At 32.8% G+C, this 17,537-nt stretch overlaps 1 protein-coding gene across 22 annotated transcripts in view; it reads left to right on the top strand.

Annotated features, from left to right (window-relative positions):
* The window catches only part of PPFIA2 (PTPRF interacting protein alpha 2), a 504,804-nt gene that overhangs the window by 476,915 nt on the left and 10,352 nt on the right, over positions 1–17,537 (top strand). For 12 of the 22 annotated variants that reach the window (XM_050749219.1, XM_050749217.1, XM_050749216.1 and 9 more), the window contains 4 exons: positions 2,109–2,171; positions 3,388–3,417; positions 4,969–5,162; positions 9,089–9,186. In XM_050749219.1, the coding sequence (XP_050605176.1) occupies positions 2,109–2,171; positions 3,388–3,417; positions 4,969–5,162; positions 9,089–9,186 (385 nt within the window). The remainder of the gene's footprint in view (positions 1–2,108; positions 2,172–3,387; positions 3,418–4,968; positions 5,163–9,088; positions 9,187–17,537) is intronic. The other 10 variants (XM_050749215.1, XM_050749234.1, XM_050749230.1 and 7 more) reach the window with 5 other exon arrangements.

Raw genomic sequence — 17,537 nt, 5'->3', positions numbered from 1 at the left:
ATGTGAATAGGACACTTAGTGAATATGAAGGCCTAGGACATTTACTATATACTACTGTAGACTTTATAAGCACTATACTTTATACTACACACAATTCATAAAAAAAGTTTTTATTTAGTAATAAATTAGCCTTAATTTATGGTGATGTTTGTAATTTATAAATCTTTTTTTGTTAACTTTTGACTCTTTCTAAATAATACTTAGCTTAAAACACAAACACATTGTACAGCTGAACAAAATTAATTTCTTTCTTTATATCCTTGTCCTATAAGCTTTCTGCTATTTCATTATTTTTCCCCCTCTTTAAACTTTTTCATTACCAAGACAAACACACACACACACACACACACACACACACACACACACACACAAATTGCTGTAGGCCTACACAGGGTCGGGACCATCAGTATCACTGTCTTTCATCTCCATATTCTGTTCCACTAAAAAGTCATTGGGGCAGTAACACACATGGAGCTGTCATCTCCTAGGATATCAATGCCTTCTTTTGAGATGCCTCCTGAGGAGCCTACTTGGGGCTGTTTTACAGTTAACTCTTTAAAAAACAAAAGTAGAGGGAGTATACTATAAAATAATGATTAAAAATGTATGGTGTGGTAAATACATAAACCAGTAACCCAGTCATTAATGATCATTATCAAGGGTTATGGGCTGCACATAATTGCACGTGCTATACTTTTAGACGACTGGCAGTGCAATGGATTTGTTTACACTAGCATTGCCACAAACATGTGAGTGATGCATTGCACTACAATAGTATAATGGCTCTGATATCACTAGGTGACAGGAACTTTTCAGCTCCATTATAATCATATGAGACCATTTGTTGTGCATGCACCCCATTCTTGACTACAATGTTAGTATGTAGTACATGACTGTATATATGTATGCATATACATATATAAGATTTCACTTACATCAAATTATACTCATCAATTTATACATAGTTACATTTTAAATTATATTATTTTTAATACAGGAAAAGTCGTGGTACTAGGTGAACGACAGAAAAACCCAAAGTGAATTATGGTGATGACTTGTAATGTTTGGGTAACAACTTTACTACACCAATTCTTTAAAAATTGGACCTTCCCCGAAACAAGTAGCAGATAATACATAGGATGTAAATTTCATTGATGTACTTGGAAAACCTTGCAATGTTCATAAAGAAATGATGGAATTTGATGGCAAGTGGTTTCGAGGGGCCAATACCTTCAATGATATGCCTGATCTGTATGTTACTAAGTGGACTTTGGTTTCGAAACTGTGCATTATTAAGTGTATAGAACTAATGCCAAGGGGTGTTTTATTTAGAAAGCAAATGGGACTTTATCATAGAATATTGCCTGCTAGAGAAAACAATTTCTTTTATACTATGTTCTTCTCTACAATGGTATTGGATACTGGTGAAGAATTAGGAAGTACATGGGTTTATTAGTGTGGCTGAAAAAATACCTTTTATTGAATAAAAAATAGCATTTCACTTCTTTCTCATCCGCAAGAATGCAGGGACACTTGCCATTTACTCAATCACACACACTAAAGGGAATCTTTCGGGAAAAGCTGATGCTGCTTTCCAGATAAGTTATGAGAATGTTTCCAGCTTTATATTGACAACCATTTTTTTTTTCCTTCGAAGGATATTGAGAATCAAAATTATGTGAAGGAAATTTTGATAACACAACAAAGTGCATGTACCATTGTTTTCTGAGTAAACAATTAAAATTACTTTATTCTACAGTTCAAATTTAATCAGTTCACCGTTATTACAAAAATTGATCTGATAGCCACATACCATTGGAATGCAAATTCTGATGATGCTCTTTTTCTAATAATTGCAGAAATGTCATTTTAAATCTACATCCCCCCCAAGAGCTTCACAGCATGCCTCTTTCTAGTTAGTCTTTTTGAGTAGAAGAAACAGGAAGCTCTGAGCAAACCAGCCACGCTATCTCTTTTGTGCACACGGTAGGGGCAAGGGCACTGTGGTATTGCTGTGTTGCTGTTAACTCACAGAGGTGCTGCCTTTCTTCTTTACCACTGCTTGCCTCCCATGGATTCCTCTGCTTCCCTCTGGGCCTCCTCACTAGCCTTCAGGCAACGTTTGGGTGACTCATGAAGAAATGGAAAATCTTGCAGCTCCAGCAAAAACGGTTAGTCTTAATGGCTTTGTTGAACCTGAAGGAAAGTGACTTTGCTGCTCTTTGGATGAGGAAACTAATTTGTTTACTATAGACCAGAGTAATAGGGTGTGTTTTTATAGTCATATGCAATGATAACTAACATTTTTTACAGTTTTCTTTTACTGTACTCTCTTGAACTTTTTAAATGAAATAGTGTTAGATTATGGCTAATATCATAAGAGCTTATAGTACACAAACAATAAGCAAGAATATAATAAATAGTATTCATGTTGCAACATTGGAAGTTTTTGTAACAAATATCATTTAGTATCGGACATATTCACAGGTAACAGGTTTCTAAACCGAATTAAATTGGTAATAGAAAAGATTAGATTGAATATTCATTTTTAATATGATTATGTGGTTTCTTGTGCTTTACCATCTTAGATACAAGCTTGATCAAACAAAACCCCCCCAAAACCAAAAAAGTGTTATGTTAATTTGGTACTGAAAAGCAAAATTTTAAAGAATGTCTTGGGGACTTTGTAATTGTCACTTTTAAAAATAAGATGTTATAAAAGTCATTTTTTTCACGTAAAGTAACAAAGTTGGGCATATCATATATTTTATCTTTATCAGCTGCTTTTTAATTTGATGTCTTTTCAGTGTTATCCTTTGAAAAATTGATTATCTTCAAGTTTGTGATGGATAAAAACACCAACGTCATGTATTAATTTCATTTTTAGTTTAGTTTTGTTGTCCTTGGTTTTTGTCTTGTTTGGTTTTGTTGGTCGTTGTTGAAATCTATTTGATTATCTCCAAGCTTTGTTGAAGGGATACAGTCAGTTTCTTCACTTCACTAATTTACTTTGTATAAGATTTCTCTATCATATATACATATGTATATTTGTCATCAGAAATTTTTATTATAGCACACTACATTTTGAAAATTACACTCCTTTAAGAATTTAAAAAAAGGTTTCTAATGACCAAATCAAATATTCACAAAATTATGAATTTAGCATTTAAATTAGAATTAATTGAAAACTATGTCGTTGCTGCCTAATTGCCTTTGAACTGCAAAACTGATCTCTGTGGGTCTGAGTCAGAATCTGTGTATTTATCTGCCTGTTATACAAAGCATTTTGTATAACAATTTTGTTTTTGCTAGAAAAATTTTACTGTATTGATTTGAAATTAATTTATATTTACCTGCTTTATTAATCATTTCCTGCTGCTAACACAGAAAGAATCTGAGGAAGGAAGCTGGGCCCAGGTAGGAGATTCATATGCTTTAAGACCCTTAATATCATTTAGTAGGCGATGAGAATATAAATTAAGAAACTGTCATAAGTCGTAATATTGTAAACCTTCACTTAGCTCAATATTATACTGACCTGTATAGGTAAATCTAGATTACGTTAATACTTTATATGTCTTTTTTAATTACCATATTTTAAAAATAAGATGATTGCCGTTTCATACCTTGCCTCTTTTAAAAGGGTGCTTTTCTTTCTTTCTCAAAAGAATGATCCAAAACTTAAATTCCTCTGAAATCACTCCTGAATATATTTAATCAGGAAGCATTCAAGTTGGATCTAAAGGGGGAACAAAAAGAAAGAAAAGACTTATTTGGAGTTGCCCATGCCTTCAGATATAACGGAAAGTGTATGAAGAGGGGTTGGAGGTGCAAGTGTTGGCGTTGCAGACCACAGAGTCATTAACATTTATTGAAATGTTCGTATGAGATAGGTGTCTATACTTGGAACAGACCTGTGCTTTTGCAAGGAAGCTGTGCATTTTTTCTACATTTCCACATTTTGGATGACCAAAAGAGAAAATTTATGTTATATTCAATCTGATTGAAACCTTTCGATATAAGAAAAATTTTGGTAGTTATATTAGGACCTGTATATAAACACACAATAGTATTGTATTTGATTTTGATTTTGATAAAAATTTCATCATTGTTCAGAACACACAAAAGAAGAGGAGCAGTTATATTTTCCCTAGAAATGCATATTAGAATTGAGAAATTAGAGCATGATAAGGAACTAAATGGGAATTCTGTAAAAATAATAGAGAATAATATTTCTTTTAAAATATTGGTTTAGTGATAATGGTTGATTTTGGTTTTCATTTTAGCTGTTTTGAACAATATTGGTAAGAATAGTTTACTTGTTATATTAAAGAATTAGGTTATCTATCTTAGTTTTTGATCCTACCCTGCTTCTTTTAGAGTGTATCTTGATTGATTTCTAGAAAAGGCTGATTATTTCCAGTGATTTTTTGGAAAGCTGATGATCTGCTTTGCTAAACAGTGTCCATACAAAGCTTCAAAATTCTATCTCTCCAAACCATTTATTCCTTTCTCTGTTTACTGAGGTTTCCATTTCACATCAACATTTGCCATTACACTGTATGTAGCAATGGCAGTAGTGGCATTGATAAGAGGGAAATGGCAATAATGACATTGACAAGAGGGTAATGACAGATACAAATAAAACAAACCTATCAATATAAAGACAAAATCTTAAAGCTCAGAGTTTGTATAATACTTTCTTTATTAATAAAATACATACTTGGGCAAAATGTAATTCCTTTTGAGAATACAAAGTAAATAGCCAATCATTTTCAATAGGCAAATACTTTAATAAATGAATGCAGAGTTCCATTTTATACCAAATCAAATATTATCTGAATATTATTTTTGCTTTGTTTCCACATATCGTAGTAATTAAATATCAGTTATAATAATAGGTAATATTCTCCAATTACCATCTCATCTGATTGGTTAAGAAACTTGACTGCTATAAAACAATTCTAGTGTCCGGTTTTTCTACAGACCCTGGCTTATGGAGATATGAACCATGAGTGGATTGGAAATGAATGGCTTCCCAGCTTGGGGTTACCTCAGTACAGAAGTTACTTTATGGAATGCTTGGTAGATGCAAGAATGTTAGATCACCTAACAAAAAAAGATCTCCGTGTCCATTTAAAAATGGTGGATAGTTTCCATCGGTAGGTTTTTGTTTTTTGTTTTTTGTTTTTTTTGCCAAAGAAGAATTAAAATGAAACAATATATTACCTATACTTTAGTAAAACAAAAATGGATATCTAGAAGATAGAAAATATATGTCATTTGAAACATCGTTTGTTTACATCTACTTGGAAAAATATCTTCATCCAGCAAATTTCAGGGACTTTCTAATTTAGAGCTATGTGCATATTATGTGCCCGAACTTCATGGAAATATATGTGTACAAAATTCTTCTCATAGAGCATAAGTCTATTTTTTGTGGGATTCTTTGAAAATCCCATGTTTGTAATTTTATAGTTGTATGTGTTTCTATTAGAAAATTATTTAGAAAGAATAAACAGATATTCATAGTTTCAACTCTACAAAAATATGGGGTTATAAATTTTATAATTTAGTAACATTCTAGAAAAACCTTTGAGAAGAAATTCTTCATCTAAGACATATTTGTGCTTTTTATTTTTCTATGTCTTTTGGTGAGTTTGCTTATTTGTATATTAATTTCAGAAAGAAGCAATACTGTGTTAGATAACTGTGAGGATGCAGATGAACAACAGGCAATGTCTTTTTTCAAGTTGTTTACCATCCAGCAGATAAAAAGGGATTTGTTGCTATACCGTATCATAAATGCTGTGTTTATGTTAGGTGAAACAATGTCAGCTGGATTTTGGTTGTTTTTTTTCACATATAGTTGATTGTGGCGATAAGTTAATAAATATAACAATAGATGATTTTGGCTTGGGAGACTGTATTTGCTTCTCTCCTGTCCAACATTTAATCAGTGACTGAAGATGGTATAAAAATTGGATATGTTGATGACATAAAATTAGGATAAATAGAGGATAATTGGGGCTTTTGATTCCAACTTATGGAGATATTTTGAATTTTAATGCAGTTGTTGACACTGTTGAATTAAATGTGGTGAAGATAAATATAACAGTGTTTTTTTAAAAACCTATTAAAGTGCTGGATGGAGAATCCATAATTTAACAGAAACTTGTGTGAAAAAGATAAGGAATGTATCATTAGCACGAAACTCTCCATTTTGGTTAATGGCTTGACAAGGCATGTTTAGACTGTGTTTATTGGCAGGGACCACAAAAGTGCTACCATACGGTGACATAACAAAAATAAATTGCATTTATTTATGGGCATCAAATTGTTGTAAGGTGATAGAAGTCTGATGATAAAGTTGAAGTAGTTAAATACATTTAAATTGGATGAAGGAAGATTTTAAATAAGTTTTCTTATGTTTTAAGATCATTATTATGTGATAGAAGAATTATATTTTCTCTGTTGAGTGTGTGATTTTTAGTTAACACAGGTGTAGATACTAGGGTGAGTGACTTCTACTTACTAGAAGAAACAACTTTGTACCACTCTCAGCTGCCTTGTAGTGTATACATTGTGAGGTAGTGAGTGAGCTCCCTGTCATGGGCAGTTTAGGGCTTCATATTTCATATGGTTGCATTAGATTTTTGGGGTCCAGTTTTTCCATTCTTCACTAGATTGACTTTTAATGCTGTTTTATTACTTTAGTAAAATGTTTTCTATAATGATCAAATTTTAAAAAAAACCCTCAGATGACTTGCTTTTTGTCTGTTCTGGGAAATACCCAAGCTTCATTTTTAAGTTATGCTAATCTCTGACTTAAAGCAAGTAGTACCTGACTGTATATTGCATCCCATGGTCTTTTGGGCCCAGTTTTCCGTCTGACAGACATTTTCATAATATTATATATCCTCTGTATAGTATAATTTTGTATTCCATATCAAAACTTGGCAGAAACCGACCAAGATGCATTGGTTTAATCTCAAGCTGCCCAATATCTGTGATAGTGATTATGTCAGTATTATCTAGTATACCACTGAATTAGTTTGCTAGGGATGCCACAACAAAAGACCACAGACGGGTGGCATAAACAACAGAAATTCATTTTCTCACAGTTTTGGAGGCTAGAAGTTCAAGATCAAGGAATTAGCAGGTCTGGTTTCTTCTGAGGCCTCTCTCCTGGGCTTGCTGATGGTCACCTTCTCTCGGTGTCCTCACATAAGCCTTTCTCTGTGAATATATATTCCTGTTGTCCCCAAGTGTCCAAATGTTTTTTTAATAAGGTCAGCAGTCAGTTTGGATTAAGGCCCACCCTAATGGTCTCATTTAACTCAATTACCTCTTTAAGGACACTGTATCCAAATGTAATCACATTCTGAATTACTGAGAATTCGAGCTTCCACATGGAAATTTTAGGGGAACACAATTCAACCGACAACACTTGCCTAATGAAATTTTCTTTCCATTTTTCTTTGATTCTGAAATATTTGACTCAATATTGTTTTTATTAAAATGCAGGGCTTAGAAATGCATCTAACAAGTAAGTGTAGCCTGACCAATGTGTATGTCTAAATTTGCTTATATTCCTAAACATGTAAAGTATCACTGATAATCAATGATCTTTACTCTTGAAGTCTACAGATTATTTTTTCCTATCACATCTTCTGCATCTTTATATCTAATGTCACTGAGCCTTCTCATTTTCTCTCTCATAACATCTCTGGTTTATCGATTTTCCTTTCAAGTTTATGACTGTTGTCCTTATTTTAGCAGAACTGAACCCTGAATTGATTTTTCTGTCTCCTCTGATTACTTATTTTCCCATCTCCTATTTTGCTATGAGATTATTTTTCCTTAAACAGAAAACTTATTTTATTTATTTATTTATTATTTGTTTGTTTATTTATTTATTTATTTATTAGATGGAGTCTCACTGTGTTGCCCAGAGTGGAGTGAAGTGGCACGATCTCAGCCCGCTTCAACCTCTGCCTCCTGGGTTCCAGCGATTCTTCTGCCTCAGCCTCCCGAGTAGCTGAGACTACAGGCGTGAGCCACCACACCCGGCTAATTTTTGTGTTTTTGATAGAGACGGGGTTTCACCATAGAGGCCGGGCTGGTCTCAGCCTCCTGACTTCGTGATCCGTCCGCCTCAGCCTCCCAAAGTGCTAGGATTACAGCCGTGAGCCACCGTGCCTGGCCAAACAGAAAACTTTTACTGTCACCTCTTCCTTCTCTGAAAATTGTCCAATAATTCTGTATCAATTATATGTATTTCATACTTAAAAACAATTCAAGGCTTTCCTTCAAATGCCCTATTTTCCATGTGTAATTGTATTCCTCCTTACTTCCTAGCATGGGTTTTCAGCTCTGGAATGTGTGATCTCGCTAACCACACCTTTAAATTTTCATCTGCAATCTTTTGTTCATGATGCTCCATTTTCCTAAGTCAACCTGTCTCTGCTACTTGATCCTTTAAGGATCAATCAATTTTCTGCTCCTTCCACGTTTCCTTTTCATTCAGTTTCAATATCTGCTGACCTGTTCTTCTTACATGCTTCTGTATCACTTAGAGTTATGAGCTATTCATTTTAGTATTTGGTCCTCTATCCTATTACCTAACTTACTCATGTTTTGTGTTATTTTTCTCATCAGCTTAAGAAGAGAGTATCCATTTCTTATTAATTCCTTACTGTCTCCATAATGGGGACTTTAAATTCTTTTCAAATGAATAAAATATTAAGTTGCCTGCACCTAATGTAGGAATAGCTGGATGAAAGACAAAGACACATAGATGAACAATATAATCCATGATGATTTTAAAACTATGGTTTTTCTTATTTTGAAACCATTTTTTTCTATTCCTTAGAAACATTTTGTGCTTAGAATAATTATAAATGTATTTCCCTCCAATACTGAAGGATTTGATTGCAAATGTAATTTATTAACTTGTTGCCCTAAGAAGCAGTGCATAGTGTTGACTATGGCTAATCAGAAAACTTTCTCCACCTGCTGAGGTAAACTCACTGTTTTTTTTTTGTTTTGTTTTGTTTTTTGTTTTAATTTTTTTTATTAAAAAAAGAACAAGTTTACAGTATGGAATTATGTGCTTAAAGAGGTTGAATTATGACAGAAAAGAACTAGAAAGAAGACGGGAAGCAAGCCAACATGAAATAAAAGGTAATGTGTCTTTCTTTCATACGAAATGCCTTTATTCTGGGGTTTTAACTTTCACTTATATTAACCTAAAATGTTATATGTGTTACAATGGTCAGTAAGTAGCATAAGCATTTGGCTGGAAGTGTTACTGTTTTTTTTTTTCATTCTTTTCTAATTAAAATACAGAAACGATATCACCAAGTTATAGGGTAAATATCCCATTTGGGGAATAGTCTTGAGTTTTTGAACTGAGATTTATTTATGTGAACCTATTAATTATACATTCTGCTTGTACTAAAGATGTCACCATGCAGATATTTTTGTCAAACTTTTAATGGAACATTCTCAGTATGATTCAGAGAAACATGGTATATCATTTTTATGGCAGTTCATCTTTGGTTTATATCATTTTACTTTTATTTCAGTACCCAGCAATTTTATTTTTGTAACACTGTATAGTTAAAGAAATTATATAGTGACTTTATGCAGAAATGATATAAGGATTTTCCCCTATAAACCAAACTAGTTCATTAATAATTTTAGCTGATAATATTATCAGGAACATTGTAAATTGCTGCAACTGCTATGTGCACAAAAATATTTTATTTGAATAACAAGAAAAGACACTCCATATTGCAGCTTTGTTAGAAAAAATACTGTATTTAAAAACTAATCATCTAAATGTTGAGAAGTACCTTAATATACCCGAGAAAGAATAATTTCAAAAGAGGAATATGTTAGATTATATTCTTAGAGACCATTCTATTTTTATTATTGTTGTTGAAGAAAAAAATACATGATTGGATATAAGATATATGTAAAGGTATTTTTTGGTATAAATTTAAAGGATTCAAGTGCAATTTTCTTACATGGATATATTTGTGGTAGTGAAGTCTGGGTTTTAGTGTGTCCATCCCCTGAATGATGTACATTGTACCCATTAAGTAATTTCTCATCTTTGGCCACCCTCCCAAACTCCCACCCTTCTGAGAATCCAGTGACTATCACTACATACTCTATGTTCACTTGGACACATTATTTGGTGCTCACTTGTAAGTGAGAGCATGAGGTATTTGACTTTCTGTTTCTGAATTGTTTCACTTAAGATAATGTGAGGGCATTTTTTGCTAAAACTAATCAATCCACTTTTGTTGTTTAAAGAAGAAAAATATTAAGGAAAATACAACCAAAATTTTTAAGGAAAATTTTGGATATTAAAATACTTATTAGTTATATTTCCATTTCCTATTATCCAAGAGTTGATATGTGCAAGCATTATATCAAATTTAGTGGGTGTTTCTACATTACATTAATTGTTCAAAGGTAGGCATGGGTCTCTGTTTTAATCTTCACTTTTAAGGCTTAATTTAGATAATAAAATAGTATGTATTACATTCTCCAATATTAACGTTTAGTGCTGTTTTATTCTTTATTTAAGATTTTTTTTAGGTTTCTATAATTTACATTTTTGATAAACAATGTCAGAAATTACTTTTATCTTTGGCAGGTCTTGGAAAGTACATTAGTTCTAATGGAATGGGCTTGAATGCGTGTGAAAGTGATTGGTTAAAAATAGTTTTCTATGTATGGCTCATCAGAGAGTAGACAGACTCACAATGGATTTCTTGTAACACTTCATTTGATGCATTACTTCGAAGCAAGAAAGTGTTTTTCCATTATCAAAATCGAGTTGTTTGATTTCACTTTATTTTGGGGCCCCAGGAAATTGCAGGTTGTTTTCAGTGCATTGCTGTTCAGTTGAATTGAAATTTGGGAATTAATGGACCAAAGATAGACCCCCAGAAGGAAGTTTGCATTTGACCACACAATGAATGTCTTAGCACACAGATAGATTTTACCCATGGGATACCACTTTGTAGTTTCCTTTCTGAAGTATTTTTATCCAATTGCATTTTATTATGTCTCAGCTCACCACATGAAATGTTTCACATATAGATAGATCTAAAGGAGAGGAATTACCCAGTTGGCCCTATACCAAATGTTATATTAGTATTTGGCAATTGCTGATGAGAGTGTAGCTCTGAGGGAAAAAAAAAAACAAACCTACCGTGATTCACTATGATCACACACAACTCTATCTGATAAATAGCTGTGAATGAGATCATAAATAGCTTGTTTCCTATGACGATCTGGTGACATTTACAGGAATAATTCTCAACTGTGACTAGGGGTCTCTTATTATCGGAAGTGTTATTTAACCTTGACCTTAATGAATAGTTTTCTAAAGTGAAAAGACCATGTGAATATCAAGAACCTAGTAACATTTTATTTTTTGCTAAGAATCAGTCAACACTGATCTCTAGCCATTTATTGTTTAGGTCAAGAAGGTTTCTACACAGTTTTAAAGTCAGTTCATACATTGCTTGGAAACAGATTTATGGAAAGGGATCTAACTTTAAAAATGAAACAAAAAGAAGTATTTTGTTCTGATGAGGAAAAGTTTGAATTCATGCTTTATTTGCCTTTACCTCATAAACAGATCATATTAAATATTTGATCACTCTTAACTACAGGTGTGACGATGGAATTTTTGATGGGCACCTATTTGCAGAAATATCATGACCATATAATATGTCTTAGACTATCAAAATATAAACCTAACTCTAGAAAAAACCAAACATTCCCTATTTACAAATCCATCTAGTGCAAAGAAAACTGGATTTTGTTTTAATTATTGAGAGCATTGTCACGTTCATTTTTTAAAAATGATGTGTTTAGTAAAATTAAATGGAGAACTGTTGCTGCCACCCACAAGTACTTGCCTAGCTTTTGGGGTTCAAGTGTAGGGTAACCAGTTGTTAGAATGAATCAGTAACTATCAACAGCAGCTGATTATACAGCCAAAATGTGATGCTAACCAACTCACATCCCATTTTCTGAGGTCCAAAAACCCCAATGGAATAGGCTAAGGAAAACTCAGAGGAAAAGCTACACTTTAGAACTGACTCGGAGAGACAATTAACACATATAATATAAAATTTCTTTATATAATAAAGAATATTAAGGAAATCCTTTGCTTTGCTGAAGACCAGCGGGGAAGAAAGAGGCAAAACTCTGAGCGGGGACAATAAATGTCCTACTTCTTGCAGAAATTCATTCTGCTTTGGATGCAGCAGTTAATAGTAATAAGACTGTGGGACATGGGCATTCCTCTCATGTTCCTTCTTACCTAAATCCGAAGAAAGATCTAGGACATTTCTTTTGAAATGAGATCATTCAATCCACAAATGGAGTTAAGTAGAGAGATGTGAGACAGACATATGTACAAATTCCAGATTCATATACAGATAGCACTGTGGATTGGCACAGACAGAAAGGACACCAACTAATTTGAAGAACTTCTACTTCTGATAGATTGGAGTACATTAAGTCAGACCAATCTTCCGCCAAGAAGAAATAGAAAGGCTAGATAAATCAATAAATGGTAATAAGGAGCTATTTGAAAATAGTAGAAACCAATTAAGAGAGACAGGACTTGAGAGGTTATGATCTTGGAAAAAGAGAAATGTAGGGAAATGGTGAAACTGTCATTCTCTAGTGTTTTTCTTCTTTCTAACAGAGAAGCAGGAAACGGAGTTGGGCGGTGGTGGGGATTGGAATTTAGAGGTGCCAAAACTGCTGGGCAAAGAATCTATATAAAATAATAATAATAAAATAAGTAAGACTGTACTCCTCTAGAGACGTTTGTGGACTTCTAAAAAGGATGGAATTATAAGATAAAAATTGAACAGAAAACCAAAGCCAAAGGGCAATAAATCTAGAAAGAGAACTCTTGTAATTTCATGATAATACAGTAAAAAAAAAAAAAAAGGTTTTAACCACCAAATACACTTTAATTTGAGGTCTCTGATAAAACACACCCTATGACTAAGGGTAAACTTAAAGATATCAGGCTATTTATAATGTCTATTAATGTTAAAAATAAATTTTATTATATATATTTGAGGTTTGGAACATATTATAGAACACATATAGGTAGTAAAATGGTTACTATAGTGAAGGAGATTCCTAGACTTTATTTTGAAATGTTAAAATTGAAATCTAGCATTGATTTATCTCAATCCTTAATTGGAATAAAGTTGATCTGCCTTTATTATAACTTCAGAAAAACATAAAAGCAAAGTCCTCTCAAGAAGTTGACATTCAGAGCCTCTGCAATTTTTCAATCATATTGTGTGAGAGCCAGTAAAAGAAAAACTCAGACATGTCAGATAATGGCCAAAATGAGGAAAACCAAGATGATAAAATCAGAAAAAAGAAAGATATCCATAGTTGACCCTGACACTGTTTATTAAAAATATGTAAGGAATATAAGTGACAAAATGGAGAATTTAATATAGTTGGAATCAGTAAGTTTAACAAATAATCAAATGAAAATTTGAAGAAGTGAGAAGTATAAAGACTTTAATTGAGAACGCAATAGGTGGTTTAACAATAGAAGAGAGTTTAGTGAAATAAAAGATCACTTGAAAATATCTAGCCCCACATATGACAAGAAACAGAAAGGATGAGTGATATAAAACATCATTAGAGACATTGGACATGGTGAGGTAGGTAGGAGACAATAAGAAAGACACAATATTTGAAAAGATACTGGTGGAGACATAAAAAGAAAATAACTGAAATGATAATCCACAGACTCAAAGTTCTCGATGGACCCCACGTGAGACTATAAACAAAAGGGTAAATAAAAATACATCTAAACATATTACAATAGAGCTACTGAAAACCATGAATTCTCATGCCACAAAATCTTAGAATCTGCCAGAGTAAACTCCACAATAATTTCAAAGGCACAACATAAGATAACTGATATTGCTCAAGTAAATAATGCTAGAGGAAGATGGAATTATAGCCTTAAAACGGTGAATCAAACTAACTTCTTACTTTGAAGTATGTCCCTCAATATTAAAGACAGAATTAACATACTTTCAGACAAACGATATCTGAGAGATTATTTCATCAGAAAAAAAAACAAATAGAAAATAAATATTAGAATAAGTGATTCAGGCAGATGGAAAGATCATAAAGTTAATTTTAAAAATGCACACATGATGGAGGAGAACTGAAAAATGTATGGGTAAATTTCATAATAATAGTAAAAACAATAATATCTGCAGGGCTTAAATTTTACATAGAATTAAAATACATAACTATAATGCAAAAGGCCGGAAGGGAATAAGTGAAATTAAATTGTTTGAAAGTCTTTGCATTATCTAGAAAATAATAAAAGGAATAATTTATAATATACTCTAATAAGAACACATTATACGCTTTAAGTGCCACTACTAAAACAATAATATAAAGTATAAATATAAAAAGCTAACAGAGGGCTGGGCATGGTGGCTCCTGCCTATAATCTCAGCACTTTGGCAGACCAAGGCAGGTGGATCACCTGAGGTCAGGAGATGAAACCAGCCTTACTAACATGGTGAAACCCCATCTCTAGTGAAAACACAAAATTAGCCAGGCATGGTGGCGCATGCCTGTAGTCCCAGCTGCTTGGGAGGCTGAGGCAGAATTGCTTGAACCTTGGAAGCAGAGGATGCAGTGAGCAGAGAGCATGCCATTGCACTCTAGCCTGGGCAACAAGAGTGAGACTCTGTCTCAAAAAAAAAAAAAAAAAAAAAAGCTAATGGAGTGGTAGAATAAAACAAGAAAACATAATAAAGGCAAGAAAGAGAGAAAAGGAACAAAGAACAGGTAGGACAAATAGAAAGATGGTAGAATTCAACTCAAATATCAAAGTAATAATATTAAATGAGCAAGAACTAACTATTTCAATGTAAAGACAGATTGAAAAACAATGATGTGCTGTACACAACAGACACACTTCCAATATAAGAACACAGAAAACGTATTAGTAAAGGAGGTACACATGCAAATATTAACCAAAGCTGCTATGATTCTTCTAATATCAGAATATAAACTTTAAGGCAGGAAACATACTAGAAATAAGTTGGCTATTTTCAAATAATAGAAGGGAAGATATAGCAAATTAGTATACATCTAATATGTAGATTTAAAATACAGGAAGTAAAAACTGACAAACTTTAAAAGTATCAGACATTTTCAGTTCATAGTGGGTGTTACTGATTAAAACTACAATGAGACACCCCATGTATTAGTTTGTCGGGGCTGCTGTATCAAAATTCCACAGATTGCGTGTCTTAAACAACAGAAATTTGTTGTCTCACAGTTCTAGAGACTAGAAGTTCCAGATCAAGGTGTTAGCAGAGTCAGTTCCTACTGAGAAGAATCTGTTATTTGCTTCTCCCCTGGCTTCGGGTGATTTGCTGGCAATCTTTGATGTTCTTTGGCATGTAGGCACATCACCATGATCCCTGCCTTCATCGTCATATAGTGCTCTCCATGTGTGCATGTCTATTTCCAAATTTTGCCATTTAAGAAAGATGACAGTCTTACTGAATTTGAGCTAACTCTATTGACTCATTTTAATTGATCATTTCTATAAAGACCTGATATCCAAGTAAGGTTACGTTCTTAGGTGCTGGAAGTTAGGGCTTCTACATGAATTTGGGGGAACACAATTCAATGCATAATACCATACACCTACCATAATGGCTAAAAATTAAGCAAGACAAAAACAAAAATGAGAAACACAAAGCATTGGTAAAGATGAAGATGTTCAGACATTAATAATGTGAGTTTAAATTGTGAGAGTGGAATTTGCTTAGCAATATCTGCTAACAAGTAAACACATAACAATTCTATTCCTTGTTATTTATTCTACTGCAACATGTAAATATACAAAATACATGTATAACAATATTCAAAGCAGCACTTTATTATTTTTTTATTTCAATAGTTTTTTGGGGAACAGGTGCTGTTTGGTTATATGGTGATTTGGTTAGTAGTGATTTTTCTGACATTTTTGTCCACTCATCACCTAAGCAGTGTACCCTGTACCCAGTGTGTTGTTTTTTATCCCTTGCCATTCCCCATCCTTTCCCCCTCAAAGCAACACTATTCTTAATAACCCAAAATGGAATCTACTCACATGTCCATCTACAGTAGAATGGATACATTGCAGCATAATCAAGCAATGGAATGCTAGATAGCAATGATCATGAACACACCACTGCTATTTGCTAAAGCATAGATAAATTCCATATTGAATGAAAGGCAGACAAAAAAGTACATATTGTATGATTTTATGTATGAAAAGCTAAAAAAAAATTAAATCAGGCAAGGTGATTCGGTAATGAAAGTAGTCAGAATATTGGTTACTGTTAAGTGAGAATGGTGCCTGAGAAGGTGCATGAGGGAACTTCTGTGGGTCTGTGCTATCACTTTATTGCTTCAAAGTTATACACAAGAACACCTAAGTTGGTTATAAATGAATAAAATAGGATAAATAAGGCTTTTCAAAGACTCATCAAAACATATTTAAAACATGCTTTTCAAAGGCTTATTGAAACAGTTATTTAAAACAGTTAAAAGTTGAAGAATATTTCCTGAAAGATTTTTATACTTTTTCTGAAAAAGTTATACACTTCATTAGAAAGAAAAAATCAGACAGGAAACTTACTTTTACTTAAATAGTAATTATAGTTCCTTTCCCCTTCTATGGGTAGTAAAAATGTTTTAATTTTTTTCTCATATCCCCTTAAGTTTCTTCAAATTCTTTCTTTTCTATGGATGATTTTAGTTCTGACTGTTTTACTGGTTTTTACGTAGCATTCTGCCAATTTTTAATGGGAAGATATTGAAGAAAATAAATGATAAAACATAATTTGATGTTTTTATCTAAAAAAAAAGAAACATGACATTTTTCTCTAAAAGTTTTATTTTTAGAAAATAGAAATCAAAGGATTTTGTTCCTCAATAGAATATTACTTTCAATAGAGTGGAAGCAATTTTTGACATTTGACTGAGTGCTTGAATTTTGCGTTAGCATGTGATTGGGAAAAATGCATTGGAACGTAATAGTAAAGTAAGTATCCATCTGTTGATGCCCTATATTATCTTACTGTTCCGTTCTTATGTATTACTTCAGGTGAAAAAAAAATCTTCTATTCTATATGCCCATGTTTAGGTAGTGATTAATAAACACTTCTGATGAAAGACAGTATTACAATCTCGTCTGCTGTTTACTGAAGAGGCATGTATCAAGACACAAATAGGAAATGTCTCCATCTGGTGGTAAAAATATTGAACTTCAGACAGACCCCTAGGGCTCTAGTATGAAAACAAGAAAAACACAGACACCTTGTTCTATGCGACTGAAGTGCTGTCATTTTAGGTATAACAAACACTCTGAAAAAGAACAACTTTTTAAATAGAGATTCGAAAGGGTTAAATATTAAAACAGTAATTACACGCAAATG

Source organism: Macaca thibetana, chromosome 11 (assembly GCF_024542745.1).
Source record: "Macaca thibetana thibetana isolate TM-01 chromosome 11, ASM2454274v1, whole genome shotgun sequence".
NCBI lineage: Eukaryota > Metazoa > Chordata > Mammalia > Primates > Cercopithecidae > Macaca > Macaca thibetana.
The sequence above is the reverse complement of the archived record's forward strand: the minus strand, read 5'-3'. Positions and strand labels throughout refer to the sequence as shown.